Below are 16739 nucleotides of genomic sequence, written 5' to 3' on the forward strand. Positions count from 1 at the left end.
CTGGATCCGCATCCTTGTTCGGCGGGGAGCTGCCCACAGGAGTAAACACTTTGCTGTTTGCTGCCTTCAGTCACATCCAGGGACCAAATGCCAGGATGTCCTGGAGGTAGAAGGGGCCAGACCACGGGTCGGCAGCCGCTTTCCTGAAGGGCTTAGAGGGACGCCTGTGGCCTACGGACTCCTTGGAGGTTCCTGGGAAGAACTGTTGCACTGTCAACCAGGGGGCCAGGAAGCAAGGACCCAGGCTCTCTCTGACCAAGCTGCAGCCTTGCCCCTACGGCACAGGTGATAGGGGTCCAGGGCACTGTGGGGGGTCAGTGGGGATAGACTATAGCAAGCTGCCCACACAGAGGCTCATTGCCCCAGTCTAGCCCATCAGCAGCAGAAGTCTCCAGAAGCACAAACAGGACTTAGGTCCTAACCTGACTCTTCCCAGTTCCCACATCTCTAATGTGTATACAAGGAGCCCAGAAATTCCTTCCCTTAAAATGAATTAAGCTGTCAGGGAAGGACTCTCAGAAAAAAAAATCTGAATATCCTATAGTTATTTCATGAGTGGTGACAGTGTCACGATGTTTGCAGAAAGGACATTCACCATTTCCGACTGGAGATGCTCAGGAAGCTCTTTTGGGAGTCAGGGGGCCTCGAGTCCGCTTGGTGACAGCCGCAGAGCGGTGAGACTGAGAGGCCGCCCTGCTCCCCAAGCTGGACCTTGCTCTGCCCGTCAGCTCCTGTGCAGATTTGTGCAGTGGCTTCTTGATGTCGCTGGTGTTGCTCTGGTAATTTAGATGAGAGGAGGATCCAGAGGGGGAAGATATCCCTGACAAGATGGACAAAAAAAACCTTCATCAGGGGCCCTTCTAGAGCGAGAAATGAGCAGCACGTGGTTTATCGGTCTGCCTGGGGCCAGCTGTGCTGTCCCCGGTGTGACGCAGAGATTCCAGGACTTATGCGTCTGCTCTGCTTTTTTGCATCGGTGGAATGGAAGTGGTATAACCACGAATCAGGTCACCAATTCTGCATGATTGCTGAAGAGGGACCTAAAAAATCCAAGTGATTTTAAAAGTTTTACATAGCTGTGCTTCACTTAATAATTTATTTCATGATATTGTCAATAGTAGGAGTAGACGTGTGACCTCTGTTTCCAACAGAATTATTCATCAGCTGGGGATGCTGTTGTGGCCTGGCAGTTCCCCATCCATTCATATATGGGACTGAGAACTGGGGGACTTCACACATTATTGGCTAAGCCTTCTCTTTTATCTGTATCTGTGGTATCTTATAAACACCATGCAGTTGATTATATGTCACTTGTTTTAGTTCATTTTATACCTTTCAACTTCGTATTTGAAATGGGCTGTTGGAGTGCATCTCAGGCAGAGGATAAAAATATGCCATGATCCAACTGAGTGGATGCCTTTTTGACAAAGGAAACTGCATTTGGCAAGTTTAGGGTTGTGGATGGCTTGGATGTTGACCATGGGCCCTAACACAGAGGACTTGCAGTATCTGACCACAGAATTAAGATGCCATTTCATCTTTATTCCAGGATTGTCTGATGCTGTAGAATAGTGGGTTGAAATGTCGAGTTTTGCATTGTCTGATTTCAGATTTGATTTTTCTCTTCCTCTTTGAAAACGTTTCTAGGCTGACAGCGCTCGGCACCTTCTTGGTCATTGTGTTCGGTTCCGAGCAGGGGCCCTGGGGGCTTAGGTGCTCTTGTCTGGTGGGCAGGAGCCCGACCACTTATCTGGTGAGTGACATGGGTACCCCGACCCTCACACAGGACTTCTGGACAAACACAGCCTGTGTCTTTGTTGTAAGTGCTGTAAATAAAGCTGGGTTGAGAGCAGAGAGGATAATACACATGGCTGTTCCTTCTGTGATGTTAGCCACTGCTGCTGCTTTCAAATGATCAGATTTACATTCGTTAATGGGTCCCTTAAAAATGTGATCGAGTGAGGACTTTTAAAGATTTTTTCTGTGGCCTGGATATGCACCAGAAGACTGAAAATTACTAATTCACATGAGAATGTGGGCCTCTTCCAAAGAGAGATTCCCCTGGAAAACTGACAGAAGTAGGCTTAGCAGTGGGAAAAGTTCTGCCTGCGTTCACCACTCGCTCTTGTGAGCACCAGACCTCCTCATTCCCTAGACTCAAGGGATAGAAGTTCTTTTGTTTCCGCTCTGAGAGCCAGCCGCAGGGGTCGTTGATGGGAGCGGTGTTTCCTTAGGGCAGTAGCACCAATGACAGGGAAGATGCTGATAGTGGAAGCCCACTGCTTTCTTTGAGCCTGCGTGATTTACAAGGACCTGACACGCTTCTGCATTTGAAAGATACTGTAAGAGATGTGGTCTCCCCCTGCATGCAGCCCCTTTACCAAGATTATCACCAGGACTTTTCACAGAGATGTTCTTTGCCCACGCACGCGCATTCATTTTGCGATACCTGTTCTAATGGACTTTACGTATGAATGTGCTTTTAACAAAGTGTTGATCTTAACCTTGCTTTGCAGAAGAAAACAATATAAAAGTTTCAAGTGGACAGTATCTGCTTTTTCTATATAAGTATTACAAAAAGTGTCTCTAACGTGTGTTTGTTAATAAATCTACTCAGAACACATCTGACTGGCAGAAAGTCATCCTGATGTGGGTACACATATGAGCTGTGATGACTTTATCCACTCATTCCCATTTGGTGTTTGTACAGCAGTGTTCCCTGCCTTTCTCATATTTTCTGTGGCCCTCCTATTTTTTCAAGCTTGGTTACTGACCGTGGATTTGTTGACTAGGAAATAAGGACCACGTCATTCCCTGGGTGAAGTATGCTGTGCGATTCTTGCATATTCATCCTAGACTGTACCTTAAGTTAGTTATTGAGTTGCTTGAAAGGCAATGTACTGCCTGTGCCTGAGCTGCCCACTTGTCAGCACGTATGTTATATGTAATAGCAGGGTGAGTTACCGCCAGTTCACAAAATGCGACGATGTTTCTGAATCGTGTAACTCTTCTCTTCCGCTCGATAAATGGGTTGTGCGCTTATCCCATGCCAAGTGTGCCAATGATAGAGATTTTCTAGATAAAAGGAGACATACCAGTGTGGAAGGCAGCTGCTGTGACCTTTAGGTGACATGTAATCATGTCAAATTTTACTCGGTGATAAAAATGCTCCTGAAGAAGCATTCCAGCTGTGGTGGGCTTTGTAAACACGTAGTATCCTCACAGACAGCATGGAATGCAGAGGTTCATGGCTTGTCTCTTCTTTTTTGTTCTCGCTGTCTTCAGTGGGAAGCACAAAGCAAACACTTGTATTGCATGGTGCGTCTTCTGAGTTGGAACTGAGCGTGGTGTATCTCAGATCCACCTTGCCCGTGGTGGTACCCCAAGGAGAAGGGCTTTGCAAGGTATGCTCACTGTTACCGTCTGAGACTGGAGTCAGCCTGGTGTGGGTCCATGAATGACGACGCCATGACTGCCACACCTCAGGTCTCCATGGCAACGGACATCTCGGCAACCTCCTGGGGTGGGGGAAACGTCTGCCAACTTCTTGTGCCCTTTCCAAGAGAGCAAGATTTTCCCACATCTTGACTTCCCCTTGATCATAACTCTGCTTAGGGGATCATCTGAGACTGAAGGACCATATGTGGAGGCCTGGGACCGCTCCTTGGAGGCTAGTCACACACTTGCAGTGTGATATGTGGGCACCTGTGTGCAGAATGTCTTGAATCTGGTTATCGATAAGAGAGGACCTGTGAGGCAGCACAGTGTGAGCACATGTGTGAGCAGTGTGCGGCTCACAGATGATTGTTGAGTGTGATTTGGAGTTTCCCCGGGCACTCTGGGCATGGATTCTTCCGCCCCATCTTGACTCCATCCTGACTCCTGACCCCTTCTTTGCCCAGAGGGACTTGTGAGGGCAGCGGGGGCCTTCTGTCTCAGCCCCATCCTTGTGAGCGGACTTTGTTATTGCAGAGCCTGAGAAAGGGGGTGGTGACTCTCCTCTCCTAGGTTTCTGGGGGGCCTTTTCCCTTGGGAAAGGAGGTTGGCTTGGGCTGGTCTTCATGGGAGAGGCAGGGTACTCAGCCCAGTGGAGGCACTGGTCTTCCATCCCGGGGAGGGAGGAAGGAAGGAAGGAGGTGGCCAGTTTCCTGGGGCTGGGCACTGGATGGATGGATGGTCTAGAATCTGCCTCGGGGGAGGGAAGGGGGATGAGAGGACTTGCCCTGGAAATACCAATGAGGTTGGTTGTCCCTGAGGTTCTTCAAAAATTAGATCTCAGCCAGATCCTCCTGTGTGTGGTGGCCTTTGATCTTAAAAGCTATACATCCTCCTGGCAGCTGAAGCCTGTGCCAGCAGATGTGACCTGGTCAACTGAGTCTGAGCTGGATTCCAGCCCTGCCCCCGCCCCCACCAGGCCAGGCTGTAGGCAGTGCGCACACTCTATGAATTTTCTCCTCTTATGAAGACTCTGTGAAGTTCTTTTCAGCCCGAACACCCTTCCTTCATTGTTATTTCCTTCGACGGATGGCTTCTCTTTTCCCAAACTATTGAGACTATGAAATAAGTTTAATAGCCGCACAAAACATGACCTTTGATTTTTTTTTTATTTAAAAATTAATAAAGAACTTAGTGACAAGTATAATAATTTAATCTCTATACGTACTGCCATGTGTACATCTACATATGCGGGAACACGGTACTTTTTACCTTGGTTTTGTATCAAAGATTTTACGTAAATCTTTCTAAGAGAAGAGTCATCACCTGTGAGTGACACGCTGCAGTCATGAAATGAGATTGAAAATATTTTTTTTCCTATTCTGAAGATAGTTTCATTTTTAGATAGGAATTCATTTATCTTCAGTTCCCTTTTAGATTCTGAAAATGTTTTTTTTTTCTTTTTATTTTTTTGGTCTAGACTGCTTTCAGACAGTGATATTACTTTGTTTATGAGGATGTCCTCTTGTTTAGACAGAATTATGGTACTAAGCAGAAAGCTGCTCACATCCTTATTTCAATTCACTGAGACAGTCGGGATTCTGAAGACATGAGAGATAACTTGTTGCAAACATGTTTTTATAACTTTAGTTAAAAACAGTATAAAATACATGAAACACATTTTTTTTTCAAATTTTATCTCTACACGAAACAATTGCACTTCCTTCATGGTCTTTGATCAACTTAACTCAGTCTTCTCCTTCCACAAAAATATTTCTCAATTCTATTAAGTGATATTCAAGGATTCTTATCCTCATATATCGATTCCACAAAAGATGCATGTTTTTTTTCTTTTAATTAAAGCGTACCTCTGCGAGATAGCTGGAGTAACCCCCAAAGAATGCTTACATGAGATACTCCTGTCATTCTTTTTTTTTTTTTTTCCAAGCCCACTAAGGTCCTTGTAGAATCAGAACACTGAGAACAAAAAAATAGATTTGCTGTTGAGTCAGAAGGAAAATGCATGGCAAGAAATAGCTCCAATCTGAGAAATGCAGGTGAATCCTTTCACCAAGGTTGACCGCTCTGTTGGCATCTGATCGATAAGGTGTGCGCGTGAGCATGAGATTAGATCGGAAACGGTTGGACAGAGACTAGGAGACTTGGTTTCCTTGTACGTTCACAGACAACTCAAAATTGACGTTGTTACTACCCGCCCCCCCCAAAAAAAAAGGCAAAGGAAGATGCCTACTTCCTATTGTGAAAAGCCAAAGTTTGATAGAGTCATTAATAGAGTAGGGGCTTTTGAATTCTATAAAAAGGTACCTGCAAAGGGCCAAAGGAACGAGTGAAAAAATAAAGGAACTGAGATTTATATTGCAATGTGTAATCAAAAGAGAACTCGAAGTATCACGATTTATTTAAAAAAGACCTAAAAACATTTGATTCACAGCTTTCCTCTAGGTATTGTCATTTAGTACAGCTCACTAACAGGTTAAATGTGGGTGACATTAAGGTGGTTTGTCAGTAGCAGCTAAACTAAGCACAGGGTTTCGCTTCGAGGTGGTCAGATCTTCCCCAGCTGTTACAAAGCATAGCGAATGGTATCAAACATCTGGCTAGGCTTCCGTGATGAACAGTGTCTCAAAGATTGATCCACAGAAACACTTTCCGGTGGCAGAGAATGCCTGTGATTTATCGGTGACTGTATAATCCATTGTGTATCTCTATGTGTGTTTTCAGATTCTTGCCAGGGTTTATCATTTGGCCTTTGGGTACCAAAAGATTAAAAAATGAGATCTATGAAAGTTTAGTGTCCGATAGTGCTGACCCTGTCAACTTGCAGTGATTAAAAGCATGTCCTGACTCTGGGGGACTCCTGGCTGCTGCTGGCCATTTGGAGCAGGAGCAGAAAGCGTGTCGCCGGTCTGGAGATGAAGGAGACGCTGAATTTGAGGTGTCAGCGTGACACTGAGATGCCACTTGGCTTAGCGCTACAGCACATGAAGGCAAATATACATAGAGTCACATTTTAGAGATTATTCATGGTCTCTGACCACTTGAAAAAAATTGTGCTTTCTCTGGAATTTGATGTGCTGAAAATTGCACTCGCACACCCCCCTCCCCCCGCCCCCCGCTTATTTGCAAAATTAAACGTAAAAATGAAGTCCTTTGCAAACGTAAGGGCTACTTTTTTCTTCTCAGTATTTAAAAAAAATAAAGGCTTGAAAATAATTATGAGTTTTCGCTGTGTTACAGAGTGACAGCCTGCTGTTCTGCAGGTTGATAACCTAATCCTTGCCGATCTGGGGGTGGGGGCATAGAATTTTTAGGTTTCACCTTTGACTGTGTTAGGTTTCGTTTCCGATTTTACATCCCACACCCCCGAACTGCAGAGACAGCTGGCAAGGTATGACCTGCACTCCCTTGCCTCTGTGAGCTGATCTGTCACAAAGGCCTTTTTGGTAAGCAGGGGGAGAACTGGGTGATACCCAGCCCAGCCACCCTTCACTCCATCCTGTTCATTTTGGAAAAGGGTTTACTTTGAACTCCAGTGGGTTTTCAAGACGGCCTTCAGACTCCAAACACCGTGAGGGTTAAAGGAACCAGAGTTTCCACCGTCCGTGCTTTTTAGATTCAGTTTTGGATTTTTGCTTGGGAGTTGAGGAGTACGTCTCCTGAGTGTAAGGCGAAGGTGCGACCTGAGTTTCCTCGAACGGATGAAGTTTCCGCAGAACTGGCTGGAGTTTGTCTTCCTGCTGCTTGAAATCTAGCTCCACACTAGAAAGCAAAGAGAGGGACGGATTTAGTGGCTCGGTGACAGCAGACTTCGGTGCCATCCTCCCCACGTAACGATCATTTGGATGCTGTTCATGATGTCATTTTATGGCTCAACGTTAAGCAATTGGCGAGAATATGTTCGAGCTCTTAATCATTATGAACTGTCTCCAAAAAGTTCACTTTCTTCTGAAAATAACTTAGCATTCTCTGAAGCTTTATTAGTGTACATGGTGTGAAAGCATAGACTGTTTGTTGAAACCATAAATGTGACCTGTGAATAACCTTTTTGCTTGTTGATGCACTACATACATGTGCTTCGTGGAATAAATAGTTAAGCAAAGATATGGAGCGTTTAGGGGTCATCTTAGTACATTTGCACCAGGTGCTTGGAAGGTCTGTGCAGCTTTTCACAAGGTCAGAGTAATCCATTCATCTCACCTGAAACTGTTGTTAAATGACATGACCTTGGCTTCTGGGCTCCTTTGAAAAATCTCATCTGCTTGAAAAAGTGGCAAGAACCCAAATATCCAAAAATGTGTGTTTTATCAAGTCAACACCACTGAACGTCACTCAGTGGTTCTCAGAGATAGTTTTTTGTTGTTGTTGTTGCAAAAACATAGATAGTATTCAGTGAAAATAACGTAGAATTGTAATTACACGGCTGAAGCCATAACGTGCAAACATGTAGCCATAGGAAAGGACGTTCACCAGTAGTGACAGTGTTTGTGTTAGAACGACAGGATTAAAGTGGATTTTTAAGTGTATCTTGTTTGCTATGAAATTTCTCCTAATAATGCTGCAGCTTGCCTGGAGTCCTCCCAGCTCTCCATGGCTTTGGAAAGGACCACCGTGGACCCCCTAACTTCGGGTAGGACCCCCTGCTCCAGTGTCACTCTGGCGTGGTCAGCCAAGGGGCGCTGGGCCCAGCTCCCTTCTGCTTTCCTCGCCCGAACCCTTAACAACGTAAACCTGGGTGCTGTGTCACCAGGCCTCCGGAGACCTCCGCTCTGTACCCTTTCCCTGTCTGCTCTGGGTGCCCATCGAAATGTCAGTAGATTTCAGTACAGGCTCAGCAGTGATGATAATACATGAGGTCATAACATTTTATATCCAGTAGAACTGTAAACCATTTATAAACATGATATTCCACTGATTTAGAGAATCATTAATCCTGGCCACATTTTGACATTTTGGAAAGGCAAAACAGCAAAGCTGTATTATCTGGAGCTTTAAAAACAAGTTCAAGACCCATCTAATGGACCGTTTTATGCTTTAAATCCACTGTTCCATTTTTCTTATCATCAAAGGCTATATTAGTGAAAAATTAAAAATACCATCAGAGAAGTTTATGACTAGTTCTCTCTCTGCTCCCAAAACAATGATTTTTTTTCCCCCTTCATTTGAAATGGCCTCTTTGCATTATGCTGCAGTTTATAGGAAATAGAATAAAACCCCGTGAACTCACGACCTGCTAGTCTAGAACAGGGACTGACGGAGGTTTGGTTCCTCTGGGGGACAGTTGTGAAAAGTGCAAACCTCAGGACACGCTGCCTTTGTGAAACAAGAGCCTCAGCTATCGTTTCAGTAGGAAGAACAAGCATCTCCATTGTGGCTTTCCCCTTTGATGCTGTGGTGGGGGTGGGGGACAGGCGAGCTTAGATAAACCCCTTCACCTCTTTAAGGTTCAGTCCCCTTTGCTTGAAGGGGTATAAGAATGGCTGCCCTGATACCTCACTGAAAAAGGATAAGGATCCCCCCATACCCTCTCCCTTGAAAAATAAAAACTTCCTAAACTATAAGATGTGATTCAAATATTATTTTCTCCTTATCATCTGTTGGTCACGAATTGTATAATGGCAACAACCTATGAAAGTATTCTTCGACTTGGACATTTAACAAAGAAAACAAGAACCTTGCCGTTGAGTCTGTGAAATGTTATGGTATCCAATATGGTAGCATAGGCACAAAAGAGTTGTTTTGTCAAGGCTAGTATCTGTCAAGGTTTAGTACTGAAAGCGTGTTCTCCAGATCATAACCATCTCAATAGGCCCAGATAGGTTTTGTGTTATTAGATCGGGGTGGGGGGGGGCGGCGCTAGCATTTCCTGTGCCAATGGTACAATTCTGGTACCTGTAATTATTGAATTCCCATTAAGCATCTACAGTGGGAATCCTGTTATTAACCAATTTATCACACCGCAGAACCATGTAATCACAGCATAATCTAATCTGAGTTCTTGTTAACAAGATGACTCGACTTCATCTGTCAGCTGATTCCTATTTGGAGTCCCCCGTGAACCGAGAAGCTGCCGTCCAGAACAGGTTTCTTTGTGCAGGGAGTGACCTGGAGTGCCCTGGAGTGAGGTGACCTTGAGCCCGGCACCTCCCTCCCCTTCTGTCGCCCCAGGTGACGGCACAGCTGCCTATCAGGTGGCACGTGGGCACCCGCCAGGCAAACTGTGGAGCGCCGTGCCCTGCGGCCAGGTTGGAGTGATATGAAGGGCTCAGTCCAGGGGGCCTTTTCTCGTTTAGGAGGGAGCTCACCGAGTCACCGGGGCGAGTCAGGGGCAGACAGCTGGCTGCACAGGGCGGTGGCCGAAGGTTAATCATCTGGCTGACTCTAGCTGACTCTAGCTGACACAGAGCGAAAGATCCCTTCAGTCTCAGCAGCCAAATGGCCAGGATCAAGCTGCACTTGCTGCTCCGGCTCGCCCAGAGGACTTGGACAGGAGCCAGCGGTGCGCATTCTAGGGCACTTGGACTCTGTGCCATGCCTCCCTGTCTAACATAGTGAGCGGTTCAGATGGATCCTGGGGGTGGTATGGGGGCACCGCCTCTGGAGGGGCAACGGCCCTCGCTTTGGGTCTGGACCCTGATCAGAGGGACGCTGCCTGTGTGAGTGGTGGTGGTGGAGGCTGTGAGTGTCCCAGAGCCAGGGTGTGGGGCCGCCGTCACCGTGTTGCTTTCTCCCCGGCCTGGAGCGCGTGTCCTGGCTCGGGGGTGGCTGCCACGCCTCACCCCTCCGTCCCCAGACACACAGGGCCTTCTGACCTTCTAGCACCTTCTGCAAGGTCCCCCACAACTGTCCTTTCTTCTTCCTCTGCACCCACTACCGATGACTCATGATTATGAATTTGGCTCCGTATCGTTTTGTCTCCATCCCCTGAATGGAGCCACTGTGTCCAGGTGAATGCCACCCGTCTTTGCCCCCAGCACCTACAGCAGGGCCTGAGCCGTGGCAGCCGCCTGTGTGATGTTTACTGAATCAACACATGAGCCTTAAAAGACAAATCCCATAGCAGCTTTCGTCCCAGTTGCCCTGGGCTGCTCTGTCTTGGTCGATGATATTGGAGGTGCCCCCTGGCTGTCCCCCCGGCGAGCCCCCTCCTCGTAAAGATAACCAGGGCTTCTCCCCCAGGCAGTGGTGCTGGAGTCCACTCCCAGTGGAATCTGAGGCCAGGCTCCTTTCTGTCAGAACCTAACTGAAGAAGATTTTGAAACTTGTGTTGCAAATCGCACAGAGCCTGCTGCCTCCACTTCCACTACTGACGTCCTCTTTTCTGGGAGGGTCTGCAGTAAGATCTTAGGATGGGTGGGGTCCGAGGCTGTGCTGGCCAGTGGCCACGTGTGCTCTGCGAAGGAGATCCTAGGAGCATCTTTTGAGTCCCTTTCCACTTGCCCTGTGGGCTACAGGCCCTGTTGTGGCTTCCTGCAGGATGTCGCGTCTAAGCTCCATCAAGGGGGATGTTTATCCACCATGTGGCGGGACGTGCCGCCCCAGCTCCAGCTCGGAGATGCGTCCCCCGGAGTTCCAAGTCTGACCTCTCGGGCCCGCCTCATCTCTTAGGACTCTGGGGGGCGGTTACACAGCTTCCTGCCATCTCCAGGGTCTCAGGGTCCAGCCACACACGAGGCAGGAGGCGGCTGGTCATGCCGCCCGACTCCTGCAGGTGAGATCTGGTGTCTGTGATGGGCTGGCGAGTGGACACGCACAGCAGGCTGAACCCTGACGCCTCTGGAGGATAAGCATTCTGGAAGAAGTCCTGACTCGGGATGCTCCAAGCCACAGTGCGAAGAGGCTGGAGCCAAGCCAGCCTCACCTAACCTGCGTGCTCTCTCCTTTGGTCCTGAGTGCAAAGGCAGCCTGCAGATTGTGCTGGGTGATCCAGGAGCAGTCCCTGGACTGTTTACAAGATATGAACCCCTGGGACCTGTTAGTATTTACTTTTTATATCTCTCTTTTCCTTGCCTGTGTCCATCCAGCCAAACGCACATTCTGAGAGCTGAGTGGGCAGTGAAGCCGCGCTGGCCGACGTGCCCACTAAAACCTATGGCCACATGTACAGGACTCCCTGTGATGTATGATTAAAGCCATGGGACACACACCTCCCGTCTTTGGTTAGTCCTTTTCTCTTGGAATAGGGACTTCACTTACAGAATTATCACTCTGTCCATTTCCAAGGAAATAAAAATCTGCTCTGGACTTCCGGCCGCTCTGGCCACCGGCCCGGGCTTTGTTGTCCTCCCGGCGTCTCTGCTGGGCTTGTAGTAACGCTTCTCCCCACAACGTCGCGCGATCCTGCAGAGGAGTGTGGTCCCGGCATCTCTGCAGATGCCCTGGTGTCTGCTGCTCCTATAAATACCCGAGCCCTGCCACAGTTGCCTCAGCAAGCTGCTGCCTGCTCCTCGCATTAATTTAAGGGGAAATGGACACAGAGCGTCCCTTTCTCCAGCCCCCCTGGGGGTAGCCGTGAAGAGTCAAGAGCGGGCGAGTTTGGCTCCCAGGCACTTGTATGTGTCCTGGACTGGAAGAAAACCTGATATCTCTGACTTCTCCAATCTTGATAAGTGTCAGCAGGGCTCAGTGGGCTGCGGAGCAGAGGCCTCCGTTTTTCAATCTCTTTGCATCAGGTCACAGAGTCACCGGGGCTCCGTGCGGCTCTGTCTGTCTCACGCTCTGCCACTGTGGATACATCGTGCCACCCTCGGGGACTGGAGCTTCCTGGGCTGGGAAGTGACGGTGGAGATGCCCCCATTGCCAGGGGGCTCCTTGGAGCCACCAAATGTGCATGGAAATTGGGGCAAGCCCAGGGCAGCCAGCTCGCTGGGATGTGGGAAGGCTGTAATCCATGCGTCTGGGTGGGACAGACAGCGTCCCCAGAACGATACATCAAGTCTGATAGCACCATGGAGGACACAGTGTTGTTCAGAGGAAACTGAAGGTCAGGCACGCCCCCTTGCAGGCCAGATGGAGCAGGCAGGTCACTTTTCACTTCTGGGCACTGGTTTACATACACGACCCTGGCTGTGCCTTCAGGGAGTAGAAGAACCAGGACCCGAGACAGCCATCTCCTCCCAGGACACATCTCCACGTGACTCCTGGCGAGTCCCATCCAGCCAGCATGTCCAGAATCACATTGTTTCCCCAGACTCAGCCGGCGAGCTCGGCACCTTGGGGTCTGGCTAGACGTGCCCTTCCCGCCCGCTCCCATCTGCTGGGTCCGGGGCAGCCGCCTCTCAGCAAGCGCCGGGGACTTCCTCTGCCCCCGCAGACCTTCAGCTGTTTTGGCCGCGGAAACAGCTGTCCGGTGTGTCTTCTCTCCACCTCGCCCCCATCCTAACCTGATTTCCAAGTACCTGAGCCACCTCAGGGACACCTGAAATTCCGACTCCTCATCCTGTCCACCAGGTCACTGTTGCCTCTTCCTTCCATGGATGTTCTAGACTCATCACATACACCTGTCCCCTCCCTGTCCTGTCCAACCCCCTCTGGACCAAGTTCTGAGGGTCTCCACACATGTTCACCAGAGCACTTCTGGCTCATGTTGGATCGTAGCGCCTTTTCTCAGTTCTGTGAACTCATCGAGGGTTAGGCCGTGTTGACGTCAGCGTCCTCTGTGGTGCCTTCAATACTGTGGCAGGCTCAGCACAGAATCTTGGTTTACTGAAATAAACTGATGACCTAAACCCGTATCCCATCAATTCCATTCTCGGCAGAATGCTGCTTTCTTTCCTAGTTATAATATTCATTAAAATGGACATACAGGGACTTCCCTGCCAGTTCAGTGGTTAATATTTCACCTTCCAATGCAGGTGATGAGGGTTTGATCCCTGGTTGGGGAGCTAGGATCCATCCCACGTTCCTCTTGGGTCAAAAACACCGAAACGTAAAATGGAAGCAATATGGTAACAAATTCAATACTTTAAAATGGTCTACATCAAAAAAATCTTTAAAAAATGAACACATGTACACAGAACGTGCCCATGTTATATACCTGTTATATGGATATGGATCTCATTCTGATCGTTTCCAATATTAAGACTATGAACATAGATTCATCAGAACAATGATTCATTATAACGAACCTCTTCTGCCATCTCTCTCGCACACAGTAGGTGCATGATATAAGTTTACAGAATCACTGTAAGATTTAAAATACCAGAGATAAATGGGTATTCAGTAATATTAATACCCGAACTATAAAAGATCTATCCCCTTTTCATGATATCCTATGGCAAAGAAATTATGGGTATAAAAAGCAAAACATTAGTCAGCTATTCTAGCTATAAATTATACTCTGAAATAGCTAAAATTATAGCTGGACAGTGACCTTTCTGAATACATCTTGTTACGTGTCCTGCCCACACAGGAGAACAGTCATTCCTTTTAGGCTCGGCTGAAGCCCCGCCATTGGTGTCTCTCTCATCTGTGACTTCTTCTGGAGCAGAGACTGATTCACCACCCATGCTACCTCTCAGAGCTCAAATCTGAGGGCTGGCCAGGTGCACGGGGTGAGGGGGCTGTGTTTGAGCCTCCCATAATTTCGAGCCACAGAGAGGTCAAAGCAGAAAGACCAAATCCTGTTTGTAACCTCCACCCATAATAATTTCTTGGGTAAGAAAGGGACCAGATCACTAACAAGAGTGGTATCAAGCGTAACTGAGGCCACACTCCTAGCAAGTCATCAAGATCAGAGATTATATTTAGAAGGGGTGGGTAATTATTAAATGTGGACTGCCAATCTGCTGCTGTTCCTGGCTTCAACAAAGAGCGCACATTTTTAATTAAAAAAAAAAAAAAAGAACAAACATCTTTAGGCAGGACATGGATTGTAAGGGCAGTTAAAAGGCGAGAACACAGGACTCTCCAAAATCATTTGCAGTGAGTCCTGCAGGTGCCAGGGTTGGAGTGCCCAGCCAGGTGACCCGAGTCGGGTCGGCCGAGGTCTTGGCCGTCTCCATGTCTTCTGTTCTGACCCCGAGGACGGACAGTCTGCTGCCCAGAGAAGAATGCCTTCTTGGGGTCCCAGCACTTGAGCTAACATGCACAGTAACCCAGCTCCTCTAAGCCTCCCGAGTGAAGATGCTCTCAGGAGCTCCCCATATTCTGACATGAGCAGAGAGAGCCAAGATATGGACCAGTGACAGCTCTCAGCAGACAGACCAGAAGAGCATTAGCTTCTGGTACATGTCCTATGGTGTCACCAGTGACCAGCCTGAAGCCCCGAGCTCCCCACTGCCTCTCCAGAGATGTGATGTCTATGGGACCAGTGCCTTCAGGGAGGCTGCTGAGAGAAGTTTCAGCTGAGCGACGCCTGCAAACTCTAGGTGGTTTCTCTTGTCATTGAGTCACCCAGGAACTTTACACGTTCATTGCTTTAAGGACTGGATGCTGTATCTACCCCAAAGGGAAATTTCCACGGTCATCTAAAAAATGAATTACACTGCTTGGCTCATGACACTAACATGTCATGTAACCCCTTCACACTGTTTTGGACATAGATGACTACCTCATTAATTTTGACTTTTGAGGGTCTTAAGAGGAAGGCTGTCAGTATAATTAGCCTTTCTCTGCTGAATACATTTTAACTAATTGCTTTACAAATAATATGTTGAGATGAGTAATCAGTTTTCAATTTTACAGCTGTAATCAGTTACACATTAGAATTTTCGATACGAAAGGTTAGTAAAATGTCACTAAAGATAGTCAAACCTAATCCTTACATACTGGGGAAAAAGAAATAGGATTCTGAGAGAACACACAAAGCTTGGATTACTGGTTTGGGGAATTTTCAGGGAGAATTTTGAGGTCTGTTAAATCATTCTTTTTTTTTCCTCTCTCTCTCACTTTTAATTTACTTTATTAAAACATATTTCCTTACATCAGAGCAACATTACCTAAGGTGTTACATTCTCCAGGGAAATCTTTTCTTTTTTCTCTTTCCGCCCCATCACTCACTGTAAATTCTAGGCAGGAGCACTAAGTATTAGACAAAAGGCTAATTTCCTCCACATCAGTTCATGTTGTTTAAGAACTTAATATGCACAAGTGGTGGTAATTGAAGCAGGCCTGGGAAGCCACTTCCACTAAGAGATAATCACTAAATGACAAAGACGGCAAAGATTCCACTCCAAGTGGGCTCTGGACCGGCCAGCACTGGCCCCAGTTCTGCATACAAGTGCAATTACCTCTCTTAACAATAAGACTTCATTAGTCTCCAGACGTCCAGTCCTGCTGACTGCCCTGATGGCGGGCCACCCTCACCAGCTCCCTTTTTGCAACACTCTGGGATCTGTGACACTTCCAGGCACGTTTGATGTGGAATCTTTGCAGCCTTCAGTTTTATGTTCTTATAGATGATGCAATGAATTTCCATCGATGATTTGAGAAAATGCACACCGTTAATTCTGTGAAATCCTTGTTTCAATCTCATAAAATGAGAGTATTTTTCTTGTCTTTCCTGAAATCCTCCAATCTCTTTGGAAAAGACCTTGAGGAATCTGGGAGCCTCTTTGATAAGCAATTAAAGACTGCAGTGTACCGGAAAGTTTCCCAGCTGCTGTGAGGATGGATGCTGGGTGCTGGCCGCAAGCCCTCCCCTTCCATCCTTGGACATGCTCTGGCTGTTTATCCCCCTGGATCCTTCTGGTTGTTTCTAGCCCTCTAGCTTGGGAGACGGGAGAGTGTTCTAGCATCTAGACCCGCTACAGGATGGTGCTGTCTCCTGTGAGTCCGCCACCCCCCGCTGGAGCGTCCTGGTTTCCTTCGGCTCCCCGTCCTCGGCCTTTCTTCACTGTGTCCGTGGCCCTTACCTTTGGGACAGGAGGTTCCCTGTTGTCCCTCTCTACTGTTACAGGGACCCTATGGCAGGGGTCCTGTGGGGCTGTCTTCAGCCAGCTCACCAATTCCTCCAGTCTCCTGTTGTCCGGGGCCAAGCCTGTCATCTCCTGGGAGTTCCATGAAAAATGCTTGCTGAAGAAATGCATACAAACATTGAATGGAAGGGACTGGAGTAGTTTATCAAAATGGTTGTTTGAAATTTTGTCTATGCTTGACCATCAATGGCTCATATCAAAAGATGAAAATATGATATGGACAACAGGGTATCCTGCAAGCTGCCTCCCTCTGGGGTGCTGAAAACAAAGTGACCTGCAGACAGACCAGCAGCATTCCCTTCCCTTTGGGGGCAGAGTACGCCCAGGAATTCACTGCGTAATTAACAGTGTCACTCGAGGTCAGCTGTG

At 47.7% G+C, this 16739-nt stretch overlaps 2 protein-coding genes across 6 annotated transcripts in view; one reads left to right on the forward strand and one right to left on the reverse strand.

Annotated features, from left to right (window-relative positions):
* DOCK1 (dedicator of cytokinesis 1) overlaps positions 1-16739 on the forward strand; it is a 563137-nt gene that overhangs the window by 214621 nt on the left and 331777 nt on the right. The gene's annotated exons all lie outside the window — the stretch shown is intronic.
* Positions 7032-16739, reverse strand: part of INSYN2A (inhibitory synaptic factor 2A) — a 38519-nt gene continuing 28811 nt past the window's right edge. Inside the window, exon 3 of the mRNA XM_052661104.1 lies at positions 7032-7215. Within this exon, the coding sequence (XP_052517064.1) occupies positions 7032-7215 (184 nt within the window). The remainder of the gene's footprint in view (positions 7216-16739) is intronic.

This window comes from Budorcas taxicolor, chromosome 23, assembly GCF_023091745.1.
Source record: "Budorcas taxicolor isolate Tak-1 chromosome 23, Takin1.1, whole genome shotgun sequence".
Lineage (NCBI taxonomy): Eukaryota > Metazoa > Chordata > Mammalia > Artiodactyla > Bovidae > Budorcas > Budorcas taxicolor.